Source organism: Brugia malayi, assembly GCF_000002995.4.
Source record: "Brugia malayi strain FR3 genome assembly, contig: Bm_v4_Chr1_scaffold_001, whole genome shotgun sequence".
In the NCBI taxonomy this organism is placed as follows: Eukaryota; Metazoa; Nematoda; class Chromadorea; order Rhabditida; family Onchocercidae; genus Brugia; species Brugia malayi.
Genome location: NW_025062475.1, coordinates 1,984,105 through 2,004,790, shown reverse-complemented (window position 1 = coordinate 2,004,790; position 20,686 = coordinate 1,984,105). Strand labels below are relative to the sequence as shown.

Sequence of the window (20,686 nt, the reverse complement as noted above, 5' to 3'; positions counted from 1 at the left end):
GTACTGCATTTACTGAACAATCAATCAATAAATGTCTTCAGGAATTATATTTTTTCTTCTTTTGTTTTTTAAAAATTTCTTTTCAAAGTTATATTTTAAGAAATTAATATTCTGCTTGCATTTATTATTCAATATTTATTCAATCTTGAATTTCATATAAAAGTAAATTTAAGCAAAAAATAGGATGGTAAGCTGTATGAAAGGAAAAATTCTTTCTTAAGTTTAAGCTTAGAAATGAAATTTAAAAATAAAAAATGAAAAACGAAGCAATTTAATTTGCATTTTATATTGCAATCATTTTTTTCCTATATTATCGACATTCTATTTAATGCATTTTCTTTTTTCTCTAGAAATTTCTTGCAAGAAAAGAGAGATCAATTGTGTTATTATACAACTGATGATAAGATCAGTGATAAGTGAATGATAAGATCATCCTTAATGTTATTTATATTAATTGTAGGCAATCTATTTATTACATTGATTATTACAAGAAAGAATATAGTTTTGTATTTTATATTTTTTTATTTCCTAATTAATTATTTCTTTTTTTTAAGCCAATTTTGGATTATGCAGAAAAATTGCAAGAAACAGGTGCAATACAATTTCCTGTTCAAGGAATAAATATCTTTCGAGAACTTTGTGATATTTATGCTCATTTCAAGGTTTTCAACTTTTATATTTATTCAAATCTTCCCTCTCTCTCCCTCTCTCTCTCGCTCTCTTTTTCTGCCTCTCTAAGACTTGTTAAATTTTTTAGAATTTTTTATTTTATTGTAATGTTTCAATTTGAAGTTCATTTTATTTTTCAAACTTTGAAGTACTTTTAAAAACGTTGAAAAATGTATGAAATAAGCTTTTATTTACAGAATGAAACTCTCTGATATAATTGATTGAGTTTGATTCAAGTAGTGTTTATTTTCATTTATGCTTAGAGATATTTTGCATTTAAATTAAATTAATTGCTATTGTTGACAGAAAGAAATGACAAATTTCAAAAGCTAATGATGCATTTTTGTTAAAATTTATAATTTTTTTTCTTTTTTTCCTTTGTAAAAATGTAAAATAAAAGCGCTAATATACAATACTAAAGCAATAACAGTTACTTTTTGATAATACTTAAGCTTTCATTTTTCAAAAATTTTTTGAAAAAAAATTTTAAGCACTAGAAATAGGCACAAAAATTTTTTACTGTAAGTGGAAATTTTAGACTGATAAGCTCAATTGTTCATGATAAGCTCAATTACTCATGATGAGGTCAATGCTCATGACAAGCTGAATTACTCATGATAAACTCAATTATTCATGATAAGGTCAATACTCGTGATAGGCTCAATTACTCACGATAAATTCAATTACTCATGATGAGGTCAATACTCATGACAAGCTGAATTACTCATGATAAACTCAATTATTCATGATAAGGTCAATACTCGTGATAGGCTCAATTACTCACGATAAATTCAATTACTCATGACAAGCTGAATTACTCATGATAAGCTGAATTACTCGTGATTAATGATGAATAATCTACAGGAGTGCACTCGAGATATATCTTGTTCAAGTATATCAGTGCAAGCTATCGATGCTAGTTATGGCTACATGTGTGGTGAGGGATATCAATTTTTTGAAACTTATGCCACCTGTTTTGCTGAGGTAAACTTATCATTTGTCATACATACATATTAGTATTTTAAAGTGAGTGATAATTTGTAAATTTAAAAAGTACAAAAATCTTACTTAGTATTAATTTCATTTTTCTTTTTGCTTTATTCTTTACATTTAATCATATTTTCAACCATTATTTCATTCAATTATATTAATTACTTTTAAGTTTCTTCAAGAAATTTTTAAAAAAAAGAAAAAAATTTTTAAAAAGAAACTTGTTAACTTGCATATTTCAAGTGCTAATAAGCTAGAATTTAAATTATGAACGCTAATTCATTTAATTTTCGTTTAAAAATATCTCAAATTTTTATTTCAAATACAATTTTGTTTATAGGTAGAAGCAGAAAGTAATTATGTGAAATGCAGAAAAAAAGCAAATGAAGCAATAACAACAGCACAAAAGATAAAAATTCCAACTAATTACAGTCAATATTTTGAGGTTTTTGTTTCTTTTATTAAATTTCAAAAAAAAAAAAAAAAAAAGAAGAAATTATATATGAAAATATTTTAATCATTTTATTATTGTAGCTTTTATGTGAAATTATGGATGATTATTTGCGCTGTTGTCAACCTATAATCAATACATTTTGTGGACATAATGCTTGGGAATTAGTACGAACGGTTAGCTTACATCTCATATCGTTTCGTAAGCTTACACCTCATATCGTTTCGTAAGCTTACACCTCATATCGTTTCGTAAGCTTACACCTCATATCGTTTCGTAAGCTTACACCTCATATCGTTTCGTAAGCTTACACCTCATATCGTTTCGTAAGCTTACACCTCATATCGTTTCGTAAGCTTACACCTCATATCGTTTCGTAAGCTTACACCTCATATCGTTTCGTAAGCTTACACCTCATATCGTTTCGTAAGCTTACACCTCATATCGTTTCGTAAGCTTACACCTCATATCGTTTCGTAAGGTTTTTACAGTAAAAATTAATAATTTTGATGTGTCACAAACTTTGAAAATTTTCCGTGGCACACAACTTTGAACTAACTTTTTGGACTGTTCAATTTTGTTAGTGCAAATTTACTATGTTTTCTGTGTTCTCTTAAAAATAATATTGAGATAAGTATGTATGTTTAATTTTATGAAAACTTATGAGTTAATTGGATTTATCTGTGATAAAATTTTGACGATTGTGTGTGCTTTATTTTTTGGATATTCAAATTTATTATTAAATTGAATTGTTTAAGTTTTATTTTCTTTCTCTATTATAATTGTATTTTCTTTTCAGTTTATGAAATAATTAATTCGAATTTTATGACTTGTTTGTTATCTATGAAAAGTTTATTCATTTGCATAATTAATATTTACTGATATATTTACAGGTCACTTTGGACAGTTTACATGTGACAATGCCAACGTGTGATTTACATAATGCATTGTTATAATAATTTCTTGTTTAAATTCATTCATATGTGACAGTAAAAAAAAAAAGTAATTAAATTTTCAATGAAAAAAAAAAAAAAAAAGAAAAGAAATTAATTAAAAACATATTTCATTGTAATCATTTCATGAAAAAAAAAAAAAAAATAATAAAAATTTCAACTATTCCAAATTTATGCATTTTTTTTCCTTTGTAATTATTTTAACAAAAAAACAAAATAATAATTTTTTTTTTCAATTTCAAATTTAAAACTGGTTTTTTTTTTTTGTGTGTTTTGTAATTAATATTTGAAAGAAAAAAAAAGTGAAAAATGTTCGCAGAAAATTCTAATGAAAAATTTTTTTTGTGCAATTAATTATTGAATGTTATCAAACTTTTTTCTTTTTTTTTGAAAACAAATTTTTTGAATGAATTACTTTCCGGTGTTATTTCCATTTTTCAACAATTTTATTTCGTTTCGAAAATTTGTATACGAGGACAGATACCAGCAAGTTGCCTGAAAATTTCTCTTTTTTTGTTTTATATTATAAAATTATGATAATAAAAAATATTTCAAATAGATTTTTGTTATTTATAAATATTTTTTTTTTTTTCATTACTTTTCATTAAACAAATGGTATTTTGCAATTCCATTAGTAAACTGAAAGTGAAAATTGTTTAATTTCATCATTGTTTTACAAAATATTAATAATTTATGCTATTTACTTAAGCTTTTCAGTATTAAACAATTTTCTTTCGTTTTTCAAAAATGCACTCAAAATAATTTTAAAAATTTTCATAAGATTAAAAGGAATGTAAATTAATATCCATATCTTAAATATTATTATTTTAAAAAATTAAAAGTTCCAATTTTCTCTATCAGTTAGTTCCGTAAATATTTTCTGTTGAAAAAATCAATGATCAAATTATTTATTCTGTTCATTGCTCTTTCAATTTGCATATTTACAGTTTGACTTATCTTAATTAACTAATTAATTAATTAATAAAAAAAAAACTTACCGGATGCCACCTCTTTCAATGCAAAAACAGAGATCCTTCATGGCTGCAGTTTGCACTCCACTGCGAAGAGCGCAACTTTTAATTTTTTGTACCACAACGTTGTCAGATGGCAAATCAAGATGACAACTGCAGATGAAACATTATTAAATTTTCAAAAATTAGCATTTTAATATTACATTTGAAATAGAAATTAAAATTAGGCATTTAAAATTAAAATTAGACTTAAAAATTAAAATTAACATTTTAATGTTTTTTTTTTTTTGAAAATTTACAAATAATAAATATTTAAAATTTTTGAATAATTAAATTATACCTTAAAAAAAACAGAATAGAATATCATTAAATAGCTAATGATTTGAAAATTAGTAATATTTTAATATTTTTTTTTTTCTGGAAAATTTGATTGATTTTATTAATTTAATTTTTTTAAAATAAATTTATACCCATCAGCGCATTTGCCTAATTTCTTTGTCATACATGATTGAAAGCATTTGAAAAATCGTCGGCCTTGAGATAATAGATTGGTAACTTGTTCTGCTATTCCTAAAAAGAAAAAATTATTAACCAATTCTTTTGTTTCATTTTTTTTTTTTATTTTAAATTTAAATATTAATTGAATATTTTGTAATGAAAATTTCTACCAATTTTTATAGCTAATATCCATTTCAAAATGAAATTGTTCATTCTTTGAATCACTATTTTCTTTATTTTTTGAATTCTTGAATTACTTAGATGAAAAAAATATAAATGAATATATTAATTCTAATTTTTATCTAAATTTCTAAATTTTTTTATGTAAAAAAAAAAAAAAAAAAAACATTTAAATTTTATTCACTTTTGTTCATTGCCTTTTTTTTTTTTATTTGATAAATTTATATCTGAAATAGTAAAATTAGTAAACAAAACAAAACAAAAAAAAAAAAACGAAAAATACTGAATAATTTGCTATTTACCCATTCTTTGTAATTGTTTATTAATTTCATTCATAGCTGCAATTTCAATACCCTTTGTATATCGTTTTGGTATCATTTTTGGTTGTGTCCGTGAACACCTGAACAGGTAGGTATAAGTATATAATTTACTTATACAAAGTATAATATATACAATTAGTATAAAAGTAAAAAGTTAGAAAAAAAAAAATGAAGAATAAATGACGGATGAAAACAATAATTTCATTTTTCATTTGAAATTATAATAATTTATCATTTGTAATTGTTATCAGTCTTATCAACTGCTCCTACTACCATATCAAATTAATGTTTTTGTAATATTTATTGTCATTTCAGCGAGAAATAATAATAATAATAAGAAGAAGAAAACAAACGCTTCAGGGAATGCATCCTGGGAGCATTGCATTGCTTTATCGATGATTGGTTGTTTCTGTTGGAAACAGCTGCGAATTTGCTGATAATTACCGCCCATGGAAGAGACAAATTTCTTAAAAAAGTCAAATTTTATCAATAAAAAACAAAAATGATGAGGTAGGGAGAGAGAGAGAGAGAGGGAGAGGGAGAGGGAGAGAGAGAGAGGAAGAAAGAGGGAAAACAGTTGTATTAAATATTTGAAATAAACTAAAAATAACATAAGTTAGAAAATTTGTTGCAAATTAAAATATTTATTAATTATGTTCAAATTTTAATTAAAAGATTAATTCACAATTTTCATGCAATATCTATAAACTATAACAAAATGCTAATATAAGCAATTAAATATAGCTGAATACAATGATAATTGTAATTCAAATTTTTGATAAAATTTCTTTCATTCTATTTTTTTCTTTTTTTTTTTTTTTTTTTTTTGAATTTAGAAATTGATTACTTATTTATTAATGATAATGAATTTTTTAAAGTATGTTTTTTTTTTTAAATTAATGTTACTTAATATCAATTAAAATATTGAATACCTTAATCAAAATCTAAATTAATAATTATTTCATTGAATAAATTAAATGAAATAAAAACATTACAGTGATAAATTTAAATGAAATACTATGAAAGAAAAACAAAAAAAAAAGAAAAGATAAGCAACAATTTCAAGCATCAATACAATTAACTAATTAACTAATTAATTAATTACTTAATTAGTTAAAAGATAAACTTACCTGACACTGATCAGAGCACGGTAAAACTGATTCTACCGCAAGTTTTTTGCATGGTTCAATTTCATTGCATGTACATTGCCGTACTGTTTGTTGTCCATAATTTTTTTCAAACAATATTACAATTATTAGTGATACAATAAGACGTATCATTCTGATTTGATAATTTATATCAAATTTTAACTTAAAAAAAAAAGAGAAAAAACAATTGAATAATTGATTAAATTATAATAATGACGACGAAATGAAAAAAAAAAAAAAAAAAGAAAATTGCACTTTAAAAAGTTTTTTGTTAGAATTAATTTAATAATAATTAAAAAATATTTAATGTAATTCGCTTCCTTTTTTTTTTCTCTTTTTAATGTTTAACTCTTAATTAAAAAATTTTTGCAAGCATTTACTGTTAATATATTACTTAGTGATAATAAATAAATAAATAACATATGTTAGATTCTATATTTAAAATTTAATTTTATATTTTTAAAACATAAAAATTAAAAAAAAAAAGGAAAAAAATAGAATGTAGTGATTATCTTTCATAATAAAAGCTTAAATCGATGTACCAAAAAGGAAAGAGGGTCAAGGTTTAAGATTGACAGAGAAATTTTCAGTACAAATTTTAGTTTAAAATAAATTTGTTCCGTCTTTTTGTATTTAAACTAACATTGAAATGACTGTACATGAAGGCACCTTTATAATGACTGACTTCTTTCTATTTAACAAAAAAAAAAGTTAAAAGCTAGTTTTACTAAATAATTTTGTTCATTTTCAATTGGTAGAATGAATGATAGATGAAAGGAAGAGTTTTATATGAAAGAGAAAATGAAATTTAAGTATAATTAAAATGGTATACCTGAGAAAAGAGAGAGAGAGAGGGAGAGAAAGAAAGAAAGAAATGATTGTTGACGAAGAAAGGTGACAGATCGTTCTTTTATGAATATTTTTTTATGGAAATTAAAGGGAAAAAAAAAGACAAAAGAAAGAGAATTAAAAAAAAAAGAAAAGAAAAAAAGATATTTGAAATGTTCGAAGAGCAAAAAGCAACAGAAAGAAAAATTTGTAATTATTAATTAATTAATTAATTAATTGTGCTAACCTTTATTAAATTACAATTATAATATGTTTTTTTTTATTTTTTTTTAAAAAAAAATTTTACTTAGCAATGATTTTTGGTTCTATCACAAAATTTGTTTATATATTTTATATTAGAAAAGAAAAAAAAATTTTTTTTTTTGAATGAAATAATTTATTTTTATAAAATTTGATTGTAACAGATAATTCACTAATTGTAAACAACCAAAATTAGTTTTTACACATTTATTTGTTTATTTATTTACTTATTCATTTACATATTTGTGAGAATATTCGAAATAACAGTTTAATCAATTTTGTTGTTGAATTTTGAATTTTGACAATTTGGAGAAAAATGTTTGTTCTTTTTATTTTCAAATCACTTTTAACTTTTAGTCTATGTAACTTTAATTTGCTTAGATGGTAACAATACTAGTTTAAACTTTAAAAAAAAAAAAGTAAAAATCAGAAACGAAAAAAAAAACTTTTATAAAAATGATTGTCAATTGATATAAGAAATGATGAAAATTATTTTGAAAATTTTTTATTATCATATCTTATTGAAAGCATATTAGTGTGCAAATTATGAAAGACTGCAAATTTTTTTAGATTGTAAAAAAATAAAAATATTTTCCAAAATTTTAACAATTAAAAAAAAAAAAAACATTAAAATTAAAATCATCTAAAATATCTAAAGTTAACGTAAAATAAAAGTTAAAGATTGTAACAAGAAGTAAATCTAATGCAAAACGAACTTATCACAATCTTTTCCATTCGATTATTTTTGTAGTATTTTTACTTTCACAACTTTCTAATTAACATAACACTAATTAATTAGGAGCAAAATTTGCTTCAAAATTATAAAGTAATAATTAATTTTGTGAATCAAATTGATTCATATCGATTGTTTACTTTCACATAAATTAACCATAAACAATCTATTGTTTTTTTTTAAGTTCATAACCTAAATTTCTGGTACTTACTTTTTAACATTTTTCTTTAGTTCATAATCTAATCTAAGTTTTTGATAAAAACTTTTTGTCATTTAGCTGCAAGCTAATTAATAGCCAGCAGCTAAAATTAATTTTTACTATTTCATTAATTGTTCTTAAATTTTTTATTAATCAATTTTTAAATGCAAACAGAGAAAATTTAAGAAGCAAATTTTATTGATTGTTTATTAAAAGTAATAAGAAAATGGTTGATAGTTGGTAAATTAAATACACAAAAATAGTAAAAGTGAATTTTCACATTTTGAAATTTTGTTTCTTTTTTTTTTTTTGTTTTTACTTTGATTAATTTATGCTAAACGTTCTTTTGCTTTTGTGATATGCTTCGTTCTCTGAAATATTTTATAAATTTTATCCAAAAAATCTCTTATTGTGGTTGTAAACGATGAAATTGTGTAATCTCATCATCATTTGATGTAAAAATGTCAAAGTAATTGGCCCAAATTTATAAAATAGCCTAGGAAAAGTTAACAGAGTTAATTTTTAGTTAGAAATATCTCATTGGTATCACAAATAAATTAGCAATATTTTTGTTGGAAAATTTCTTTTTTTTTTCTTTTTTGGATGATATTTAATAATTTCCTTCAATGATTTTTTTCAATCGGTCATAATTTTGCCTCAAAAAATTTTTTAGTTATTATTTTATTATTATTATTATTATTATCATTTTAGTAAAAAAAGTTTGATGTAAAGTTATTTGTTAGGTAATTTGAAAATTTTTTATTTGAAAAATTAAATTTTTTTTCCAAATAACAAAAAAAAACTTTTTCATCTTCTTTTCTTTCTGTTTTCTGTGTTTTTTCTTTTTTTTTTTATTTCAAACGACGACTTTATTCCAGTTAAAAATTTGATGATCATTAATATTTCATAAGTTCATTTTAAACTCAACCAAAAAATAAAAAAAAAAAAAAAGAAAAACGAAACCTGATATTGACATTTTCAATTAAATATTAAAAGAATTAATGATTTAATTAAAATTTGAAAATTTTTTGAGTAATTTGAAAAATGAAAAAATAGTGAAATAAATGATTGCTAATATTTATTTTAAACCAAAAAATATATATATATAATAATTATTTTTACATTAAACTTAACTTTACTAATTTTAGGCTATGAAATTAGAACCATTTAAAGAAGTTTTAAAACGTCAAATACCAACTGATATTGGCAAGCCGATATCAATGATAACATATCACTTGGATCATCCAAAAAATTGTGGTGATCCATGGATTGGTGCTTACTCAAAGTATGGCTTTTGGTACAAATTTTCATTTGGTACCAACAATGATTATGAGAAGGTAAGAAGTGATTTTTGCAGACTAATTTTATATTAATATACATAAATATACATTTCAAACAATTCTTTAAATATATAATTAATTAAAATTCATTAAGTTTATTCAATTCAATAAATACAGTCATATTTTAGCATTAATAGCAACAAATATGAAATTAAGCTGATTTTATTTAATTATTTCCCTTTTTTTTTTTTTTTTTTTTTTTTAATTGACAGGTGGTTGCACGAGCATATGAAAGTGATTCATATAAATTGGATTATAATTCGCTAAATGTATGGCAAACAATTCCTAGCTGTGATTATCGATTTATTATTGCTAAAAATCAAAGTAAAACATTTTTAGTATTTATTATTAAATTTTTATTTATTTTCTTATTCTTTTGTAAATATAATATGAATAATTATTTTGAATTATTGTTATTTAAAAAATAAATTTTTGTTGTTTTTTCTTCCTTTCTTTTTGCATCGTTTTAGATTAATTTTAATTTTTAAATCATTTTTCAGGTCGATTTTATCTTTTTTTTTTCTAATTTTCACTTTTTAATTTGTTCAATTTCAATAGCATATATGAATTGTATGCTTTTCTAATTCAAAACTTTTAAGCAAATTATTGATAAATTTAATAATTATCACTTTCTTAATAATTTATTTATTTCCATTTTTTCCCCTCTCTCTCTCTCTCTCTCTCTTTTTTCATTTTTCTTTTCTTATATTGCAAAAATAAGCAGAAAAAAAAAAACTGAAAATTTTATTGCATATAAAAAAATTAAATTTTTTCGTTCTTTTTTTTTTTTTCAAAAAAAAAGGAAAAAAATAAATTTTTGACAGTTTTTTTTTTCTTTTTTTTGTTTGAAATACGAATGAAAATGAAATGTTACTGACATTTTTGAAAAATTATCAAAAAAAAAAAAAAAACAAAAAAACGAGAAAAAATGCTAAGAATAAACAATTTCATCAATTTATTTAATTATTACTCCAACTAACACTTCAGCGTTCCGTTGCACTTACTCATTTGCTCTCAAAAATAGGTGACGAGCCAGTCGGTAGCATAGTAATTGCATACTGTCATGATGTGACAGTGATCGGTGTTTACTATGTGATCGAAGAGTACCGCCATTCGGGCATTGGAAGTAAACTTTTTGACGAAGCATTAAGAAATATTAATCAACGACAAACAGTCATATTTCATTCAAGTAAATTTTCACTTCCATCTGTTCTTTTTTGGATTGAAAAATTGAAAAGAAAAAAAAAAAAAAAAGAGAGAAAAGTGAAAGGAAAAAAACATAAAAAATAAAACGAATTAAAAAATTTAAACAATAGGGAAAAAAAAAAATAAAATTAAAATATTTGAATATGTAAACATTAATGTAAACGTTTCCTCTTTTTTTTTATGTAATTCTTTTGTGTATGAAAAAAAAAAAAAATTCAAAAAAATAAAATAAATACAAATTAAAAAAAAAAATTGAAATAAACATTTCATACAGTTATTGGTTAATTATTTAAATAGTATAATTGTGAGAATAATTTTATTTCAAAAATTTACTAACTATTAAAGTATTTTTTAAAGTTTATTTTTAATATTTCATATGTATATTATTTGCATTTTTGTTTAGCTAACTTATTTTCTCACTTTCTTTTTGAACCTATTTTAATATTATCAGCTCGAAAGAAGTTAAATTTCAATTTATATTTTATGAATTATATTTATATTTACAATTATTATAAGACAAATGACAAAAAAAAAAAAATAATTCTTTAGCTAATTAATCAAAAATTTTCGTCTCCTAAAATTTTGAACTGTTTTCTATTTTCTATTTTTTTCAATTTGATTAATTTTGCTAACTATTCACAGTTCATATTTATTTAGTGTCACATTTGGCCAATAAATGTCATCGTTTTGGTTTGGTGACAACATTCTCGCAGCAATGGAAATTTGCTACATATGAAATTAGCAATCCATCAGCATTTCCCACACTTCAAGTCTTTTACTATTTTAAAATTATTTTCATTCATTTATTTAACAATTTCAATCAATTAATTATGAGATTATTTTGAAATAAATTAATTATATCAATAAATTTATGCTGTATATGTAAATTTTTTTAGAATGAAAAAATTACAATCATTCGATTTAGCAATCTTTCGGAAGTTGAACTTATAGCATTGCTAAAATATGACAGTAATGTGACACATTTGAAACGAAATGTTTGGTTAAAGGAATGGCTTAAACAAAAGAATTACAATACTTATGTGGCTTTTCAACAAGTATTCTGCTTTTTTTTTTTTGATTGAATTTTGAATTATTTGAAAAATTTTTTGTCTTTTTTTTTCTGATAACTTTTTAGGAAATTTTTTTTTTTTTTTTGTCTTCGATAAACTTTCTTCGATGTGCTAAATGTCTGCTAGGATGAAGTGATCGGTTATGGATGTTCGAGAGAGACAGCTGGAGGCTATGTACTGCCAATATTAGTTGGACCACTTTATGCTGATAATTTTGAAGTTGCCAGTGCTTTACTTTATGCTATATTGGAGAAATACTATGTAAATTGTTTTATTTACTCATTGAATTTTCTCATTTGCTTTTCAATCTTTTAAAAATTTTAAATTTCATAGCAAAAATATTATTTTTGAAATTTTTATTTGCCCTATGATTAATAATGTTTTTTTTTTTTTTTTTTTTTTTTGTAATTTTTTAAATTTCATTACATTACAGAAATAATTAGCTCATTACAGAAATAATTAGCTCAAATATATATATTTTTTGTAAAAAAAATTTCGAATTTTATTACAAAAATAATTGGCTCAGTGTGTTAATTTAAAATATTTTTTTTTTTTTTTGAAAAATTAAAAATTTTATTTCTGTAATTAATGATTAGAAGCAATTTTGAAGGTTAATTATTTGAAAATTATTTTTTTTTCAGAATCCGGATGATGATTATGATTGGGATCCGGATATTTTTGCAATATACAGAAGGAATGTGTATTTTGTAGTACCAGATGAGAATATTCAAATGATAGAGTTAATGAAGAAATTAAAAGGCGAAACAGGAATACTTGGAAAAGAACGATTATGCTATATTGTAAGTATTTTTCATTTTCTATTGTATTAATTATAAAGTTAAAGTAAATTTATTATTTATAGAGCTGAAAATAGTGTATTAATTATAAAGTTAAAGTAAATTTATTATTTATAGAGCTGAAAATAGTGTATTAATTATAAAGTTAAAGTAAATTTATTATTTATAGAGCTGAAAATAGTGTATTAATTATAAAGTTAAAGTAAATTTATTATTTATAAGAAATCAACGTTCGATAAAAAATTTGTAAATTTAAAATGATAAACAAAAGAAATAAAGGAGAAAAAAAATGGTAATTTAGCAAAGAATACATTTGGCTAATTATTTTCTAATCCATTTATTCATCTTAAACAGGAAAAAAAAGAAAAAATATGATTGACTAGTTTTGTTCATTTTATCAATTTTGATAAAATTTAATTTCGAGACTTCCACATCCACCCTTTCATTCTTTGATTCATCTCTTCAAGTAAACCTCCTTTAACACTCAAAAGTTTCTTCTGACATATCAATAATAATTTGTTGCTCAAAATTCACTTCTTTCTGTTCCTCTCTCTCTCTCTCTCTCCCTCTCCCTCTCTCTCTCTCTTTTCTTCCTTCTGATAAATTGCAATGAAGTATAACGTTTATTGCTGTGTTAACATCCATTAATTTGCTTAACATCTTTAGAAATACGTCACAAAAAACTCAGCGTTAAGTGAGTGCTCACGTGATCTATCTACAGATCACGTGAAAACTATTACTTCAATAACTAACTACCAAAAAAGAATGATCAAATCAATTCAATGCTGATCAATTTTCATACAACGTTATCATATATCTTATCTCTCTCTCTCTCTCTCTCTCTGTCTTTCTCTTTCTCTTTTCCATTTCACAGAGTGAAAGGGAGGAAAACAAAGAAAGATTGAGAGACGATAGGAAAATTAAAAAAAGATAGGAAAATTAAAATTTTTCTTAAACATTTGATAAAAAAAGTTTCCTTGTAAATGCATTACCGAAAATACAATTTAAATGATTCATTAAGGTCAATAATGTTTGATTGGAATTATGGAAATAATATTTAAAATTAATTAACTTTCACTTTCAGACACAAACAACGAACACTTTGCCAAATGTTGATTTCAGTAAAATTTTCTCCGTTTCCGATATGCATATGTCCGTTATATAATATAAGGTCAATTAAAATCAGAAATATTTCTTTCCAAACATTAATTTAATTTAACCAGAAATTTGTCTTTAATCATTTCACATATGAATAAAAGTGGAATGCCAAAAGTTTGAATATACTTTCTTGCTGAATCATTCTCATTGTGATTTAATTGCTTGAACAAGGACAAAGGATTTTTTAACTTGGGAGCAACTCGAATTATAGTGGTTAAGAATTCACTTTCTCAATATAATCAATAAAAATTCCAAGCTTTGATTTCACGTTTTTATAAATTTGGAAAATTTTTCACCTTGCAATTCTTCAATGCTCTTAAAGTAGCAACGAGAGTAACAGCTAGACCGAAACATTTATAACAAAAAGCAAACAACATGCATTATGACCGAAAACAAAAAACAATCACAAAGAAAATATCATAACCTAAAAAAATAAATCAACGTAATTGGAAAGCCAAGAGGTGAAGTGCACCGTAAATTTTGTAACTAAAAGATTATATTATAAAAGATTGTGAATCTTAAAAAATCTCATATAATAGTTAAGAAGCCAACCCCCTGCACCAAACATTTATCTCAAAAAGGCCAGGCAATCTAAAATAACACATGATGAGCATACAACAAAAGTCGCCAAAGTTAAATAAAGACGAAATAAACAACTCTTAGATCCAAATAGTAAATTATCAGAGCTAAGGAAGACAGACAAATCATAATAGTGTAAAGATATTACACTGTTGCATAAATAATCCCGCAAAACTAGTTATTATTTAAGAGCCAAGAGAGAAAAGTGATTAAACTTATATCCCACCAAGAAAAACCACATCATGGCAAACAAGTTTATTTCCAATTTTAATCTATATCTAGAAAGAAGTAATTCCCACTCTTCTTCTGTTCCATATCTTTTACAGAATCTTTTTTGTTAATACGTGGGCGATAATTATCCTTATCACGTCGAAATGTTATATCCAAAAGTCGCAAAAACCGGTTCATACCTTCCAAAAGTGACTGAGGTCTACAAAACAAAACAAAAATAAACTTGAAGTTATTATTAGAAATTGTGGTCTTTTCTAAGAAATTAAAAAAAAAAAAGTGCTTTGAAAAACTAACGATTGTGCGGTAGCTGATTTTGACGGTATACCTTCAAAAACTATTACACGATCAGCAAGATAAGTTCCCATCAAGAAATCATGCTCAACAACGAATGCCGTCTTTTTGGCATGCAGTATAAACCTATTGATTAAGTGAAATTATAGTAAGCATACATTATGCTTTATTTAATGTTAAGTCATCCATAATCATAGTAAGATCCAAAAAAAAAAAAAAAAAAAAAAAACTCTTTCTTCTGAATACTAAAAAGTCATACGAAATAACTTTCAACTTCTATTTACTTAATTAGTCGAGTAAAATTCCAAGAAGACAATGAAGTTAAATCATATTTGACCAAACCATTTTGCATAATCTTTTTACTAAAGAATATATAGTTTTTGCTTAATGTTTCTCATTATAAATCATGATGACAATATTTAATGGATTGATGTAATTACAAAAAATTAATGATATTAATCGGAATTTAAATCTTAAACATACCTTTTTATAACTTTGGCAGCATGCAATCGTTGCTCTGAATCAAGATATGCACTTGGTTCATCGATCAGATAAACATCAGCTACTTTTCCAAGACATAAAGCTAGTGCAACTCGTTGTAATTCACCTCCGGATAAATGTTGCACCTACGAGTATATTGAACTTTGACTATGTTATTTTCAAACGCATTTTATAAATTAATTAAATAAAAAACTATCTTGTTACTTGGGCAAAACTTATAGATACTGAAATAATACAGTAGTATAAAATAAAATGTTTAACACTTAAGACAAATTATTCCTCACTGAATGATTGTTAGCGAGTAAGGTTGTGAATTCAAGTTTTATGAAAAGTAATTCTAAGTACACAAAACAGTGTAAAGGAACAAGCTTTACTTCAAGGTTCAGTAAATCATCGATCATTAATGGTGATAAAACATCCGTCTTAAATTGTGCATGATTAACCATATCAGGTATTTTTTCATATAAAAGATGTCGCACAGAACACTGTGATTTTGGACTAATCTTTTGCGGTTTATAAGATATATTTAGCCGCGGAATTTCTGTTAAATCATCATCCACTTGCAAATTACCAGCAAGAATCCTAAAATATTTCATAAAAAATATTGTGCATTTTTTTTTTTTATTTTAAATCCAAAATCCTGAAATCCAAGAATAAAATTTCTAATGAATGTATTTCAATCAAAAATGACTTATCAAACTAGATAAAAAATTTATATTAACTTTTCCCGAATGCTTACAAAAAGTTTTTCAGTATATCTGAAGAAAAAACATCTGAACATTTCTGTGAAAATGACTGTCACCTACTACAAAAATACGTTTGTGACGATAGCAAAAGCTTATAAAATTGCAATTAGTCAATGATTAAATCTTTTCCATTCAGAAAAGTCAACATTCGTTTCATTAATTCACCAAATAAAACAAACCTAATCATTGTTGTCTTTCCAGTTCCATTTTCTCCAAGCATAACAATGATTTCAGAATCAGTAAATTCACCACCTTCAACTTTTAATTCAAAATTTCCTATATGCTTAGTGAATGATGGATATGTATAACGAGCTGTTCGTTTGACCACTTCTTTCTCCGCTTGATCAGTAACTTTGAAGGATAACTCCGAATCTCTGCAATGTTCAAATTGGAAAAAAGGAAAAAAAAAGACATGTGCATTCTAAATTTTCTTCTTAATTTGCAAATTAAACATTATACCTGAAACGCATGTTTTCAGTTGGAATGAAGCCATCCAAAAATATATTAATACCTTCCCTAACACCAGATGGCAGTGTTACAACACCATAAACACCTGGCATACCATAGAGACAGCATACATAATCAGAGAGATAATCCAGTACAGCTAAATCATGTTCTACGACAATGACATAACTGAAAAAAAAAAAGATAATTTAATCTTAAGAAGTTTTAAAGACCTACTTAGCATTTATAAAATACAAGGTTAAAAAAGAAATACAAGATAAAAGAATATTTAAAATAGTGTAACGACTAAATAACAAAATGCTCATTTTAATTAGATCACATGAAAAATTAGAAATTATGTTTTTATACATGCTAAAGAGAAAACTCACTTATGTGGTGTTACTAAATCTCGAATAATTTTAGCTGCTTTTAAGCGCTGTTTCACATCTAAATAACTGGATGGCTCATCGAACATGTAAACATCAGCACGCTGCACAACGCACATCGCTATTGCAAAACGCTGCAATTCTCCGCCGGATAACTGATCAAGCATTCGGTCTTTGACACCAGTAAGCTCTGAAAAACGACTTTAATTGTTGAAAAAAACAAAAAACAAAACAGGGACAAAGAATCAAAATTCTCAATAAGTTAATAAATAAACTTTAGAAGGTTTTTTTTTTCAAAAAAAAATAAAGTTTCTTTAAGGAAAAGGTTATACCTAACTCTTCGTAAATTTGCAACAAATTTTCTCGATCGCACTTTTTTATCAATAATTCTTGTACCTGTCCTTTCGCTGCCCTGCAAATTTAAAGTATCCTCAATAAAATAAAATAAATGAGAAGTAATTTCCTTCTAAATTTCTTCCTATAAATTATTTGAAAAATCGCTTAAATCTTTCCAATCGTGAACAATACACTTATTTACATCTACCTAAAATAATGATACAGTTTGAGATACGAACTATTATTTCATATTTCGCACTTAGAGTGAGATATAAAGAAGAGGGAAATATTTGTAAAAAATCAGCGAGTAACAAGATGGTCTGCGTTTGATCTGCGTTTGAATGATCTGCGTCTAAGCAACAATGTCATCATCGTTAGAAGAGAAAATAACAAAAAAAAAAAAAAAAAAAACTGCATACTTTGGAATTTGATCAACATATTGTGGCTTTGCAACGGCTTTCAAATTGTCTTCTAATATTTTTGTGAAATAATTTTGCAATTCTGAACCACGGAAGTAGGATAAGATTGATGGCCAATCAGGTGGAGACTGCAACAACTTATAATAATTTGTTTAAGCTGAGATAACCGTAAATTATTTCTTGAAAATCCATAACCAAAATTGAAAATTCATGCAGATATAAGGTAAAATAAATTTCGACAACCACTGTGTTTCTGAAAAACAAGGAATTTCGAAATAAATGAGTCAGTAAATTATATTCCTATCACTTACCTCAAATTTTCCAAGATTAGGTTTTAATTTTCCAGCCAAAATTTTTAATGCTGTCGATTTTCCAATTCCGTTTGTGCCAACAAGACCTAGTACCTAAAGAATTACGTTTACAGCCTTGATGATATCAATAAAATATCTTCAAGCAAAAACGACAGAACACTACTATGAATGTCTTAATGGCAAAGATTTATAATCATGTGTCACGTTTGTTGAATATTTGAATGCTTCCATATTTTCAAAAGTTATTCAAATACCATTTAAATATGACTAATGCTAAGACTACTATTAATCAGTCAGTACCACAGTTTTGAAATAGTTCACAAAAAATTGCTAAAAATATATTAAAAAGAAACTTCTCCAGTACGTGGCGTTGGTAAACGATGCAGTTTGAAGGAATTTTTACTGAATCGATGAGTTGTATCTTTGGCTAAATTACTCGGCAAATTTATAATTTTTATTGCCTCATAAGGACATTTCTGAAAAGAAAAAAAATGGAGAAAAAAATTATAATTGCAAGCAATGATTCAGTAGTACCAGACACACACAAAAAGCTATTCGATGAATTGTTGATATAAAGTACAAATCATTTTTAAAATAAAGCTATAAAAGTAAAGGCTAAAATTATCAGCAATTCGATCAATGACTTGGTGATTTTTGAAATGTTTTCAGATAAAATGATATTAAATCATGACATCACAAATCACTTCGGAAATCTTATAATTAGTACACTCGTTAAAAAACTTTTGAATGCAGAAACATTAAAATAAAACAAACAAAAACATGGAAAAAGTTGGTTAAAAATCGGTTCACTCTCAATAAATCCTGCTCAAATGTATTCAGTAAATTTAGTGATATATTATGGACCAATATGTTCCTATTTATTATCAAATTTTATAGCACGAATGTTTATCAATTTCATTTGCTACAAGAATAACTGCTCACAAATCACTCACTTACTGATATTACATTTTTTTGAACAATAACTGAACGATAAATAATATTTATATTTCAAGTTATTCAGAATATGCACTAAAAGTGAGTGTTGGATGAACAGAAAGTTTTCAAATTAAAAATTCATAAAGAATATCTAAAAGAACGCACCTTTACACAGATACCGCAACCAATGCATAAAGTTTCCGATATTTCCGCCATTTTAGAATTGCTTTCCACGACAATACACTGCTTTCCTAAATTTTGAAGCTGCATGATAAAAAAGCAATCAGCAAAGTAAAGCATGTTAAGTATTTGTAATCTTTTTATTATGCATTTACTATGATGAAAATATTTTATAAAACGTATGTTAGAGTCAGATCACTTAGCTCATCCATTATTAGCAGCCTAAATTTAAAAATCCGATAATTAATGAGCAAATTTGGTAATAACTTTATAATTGACTAACCTGACAACAATATGAAGCTATAATATACAATTAAAATCTCAAATTTACATCCGGAAAACTTATTTTGCTCAATTTTCTTCGTAAGCAATAACAATAGAAAAGAAAAAATACCCATTCGTACAACAGGACATGATTTCTTGCATGCAAGTCCACAATTTTTTGGTTTACAACGATCCTTCTCGACGATGGCAATGCGTGTCATCTTATCCGTCTCCTCTTGTTGCTTCCGCAAACGATTCATTCTGCCTTAATATAATCTTGTTATCCGGGAAGTAACGAACATTTATCCCATCTACTTCTTACTTGATTGTCTGCCTCATATTTTTTTCTTATTATTTGTTAAATTTCTTAAGAAATGGAAAAAAAAAGATATCTAACATCCATTTCACTCACAACCATTGTTCTTAATTGTATAACCTATACAAATACGTCAGCATATCATACAGAATTATAAATTGGACTTCGGAATGTATAAACCTGTCAGATATTAGGATAGTTACAGACACAACAGATTAGCTGTTTTAAAACAATCCCCAAAACAATTTGGGATCGCAATATTTTTTTTTTTTCTTTTTTTCAAACTTTTCATTACTACCAAGAAATATGCTCTCGAAATTTTTTTAGTTCATAAGAATAAGCATAAGAGGCGTAATTCCATCATTCTTGAACGCTCAACTCTGATCTCAAATTTCATAATCAGTGTACAATTACTAAAATTTTTAGACAATAAGTTACTAACTTTCAAGCGGATATATACGAAATAATGGCATCACACCATTAACAGAAAATAATCATCTCGTAGATTTCATAAAATCATGATGGAAAAAAAAAACAAATATACTTAATCGAAAACGATTTTAATTATTAGTTGAAATTCATAAATTACAACTGTTTGCATCGTCAACAATATGAGCTCGATAACCAAAACTAGTCGTAAGAATCAAAGTCATAAAAATAGGCTAAACTCCAGCAAATTCTTCAAGATTTCCAACATAAAGACGAAATAAAAAGCATATGAAAAAAGAAAGAGGAAACAGAAAAAAGAAACCATACTAGCTGCAAAACTATGAAGAACATCTGATTATACACAGTAATTATTAATTTGAAAGAAGAAAGAAAATCAATAATATTTGAAACAAGGCAAAAAGCAATTGAAAATGAAGAATCCCTTCCCGATCTCTTTTCCGAAGCATAAAAAACGAAAAGAAAAAAAAAAAAAAAAACAAATCCTATGTGAAAAGAAAAAAACGTGAAAGCACCGTAGTACTACC

At 24.8% G+C, this 20,686-nt stretch overlaps 4 protein-coding genes across 4 annotated transcripts; 2 read left to right on the top strand and 2 right to left on the bottom strand.

The window, feature by feature from the left end:
* Window positions 1-1,515: 1,515 nt before the first annotated feature.
* Bm12265 (Uncharacterized protein) lies at window positions 1,516-2,340 on the top strand (the record flags this gene model as incomplete). Its single annotated transcript, XM_001896117.2, has 3 exons — window positions 1,516-1,653; window positions 2,000-2,104; window positions 2,194-2,340. 3 exons carry the CDS (start codon window positions 1,516-1,518, stop codon window positions 2,338-2,340), a joined length of 390 nt encoding a protein of 129 aa, XP_001896152.2.
* A 1,169-nt stretch (window positions 2,341-3,509) lies between these two features.
* Window positions 3,510-6,312, bottom strand: Bm3649 (24 kDa secreted protein, putative; the record flags this gene model as incomplete). The annotated part of the gene is made up of 6 exons (XM_043076280.1): window positions 3,510-3,558; window positions 4,062-4,187; window positions 4,505-4,604; window positions 5,015-5,112; window positions 5,386-5,498; window positions 6,163-6,312. 6 exons carry the CDS (start codon window positions 6,310-6,312, stop codon window positions 3,510-3,512), a joined length of 636 nt encoding a protein of 211 aa, XP_042932214.1.
* A 3,040-nt stretch (window positions 6,313-9,352) lies between these two features.
* Window positions 9,353-13,779, top strand: Bm17333 (Uncharacterized protein; the record flags this gene model as incomplete). Its single annotated transcript, XM_043076279.1, has 8 exons — window positions 9,353-9,538; window positions 9,754-9,865; window positions 10,566-10,730; window positions 11,405-11,517; window positions 11,644-11,802; window positions 11,944-12,078; window positions 12,459-12,617; window positions 13,699-13,779. The coding sequence occupies 8 exons, from the start codon at window positions 9,353-9,355 to the stop codon at window positions 13,777-13,779; spliced, it is 1,110 nt and encodes a 369-aa protein (XP_042932213.1).
* An 839-nt stretch (window positions 13,780-14,618) lies between these two features.
* Window positions 14,619-19,656, bottom strand: Bma-abce-1 (ATP-binding cassette sub-family E member 1 (Ribonuclease 4 inhibitor), putative; the record flags this gene model as incomplete). Its single annotated transcript, XM_001894551.2, has 13 exons — window positions 14,619-14,781; window positions 14,877-14,999; window positions 15,357-15,499; window positions 15,749-15,956; window positions 16,300-16,494; window positions 16,580-16,753; window positions 16,954-17,140; window positions 17,283-17,362; window positions 17,706-17,833; window positions 18,017-18,109; window positions 18,370-18,492; window positions 19,118-19,203; window positions 19,527-19,656. 13 exons carry the CDS (start codon window positions 19,654-19,656, stop codon window positions 14,619-14,621), a joined length of 1,833 nt encoding a protein of 610 aa, XP_001894586.1.
* Window positions 19,657-20,686: the final 1,030 nt, after the last annotated feature.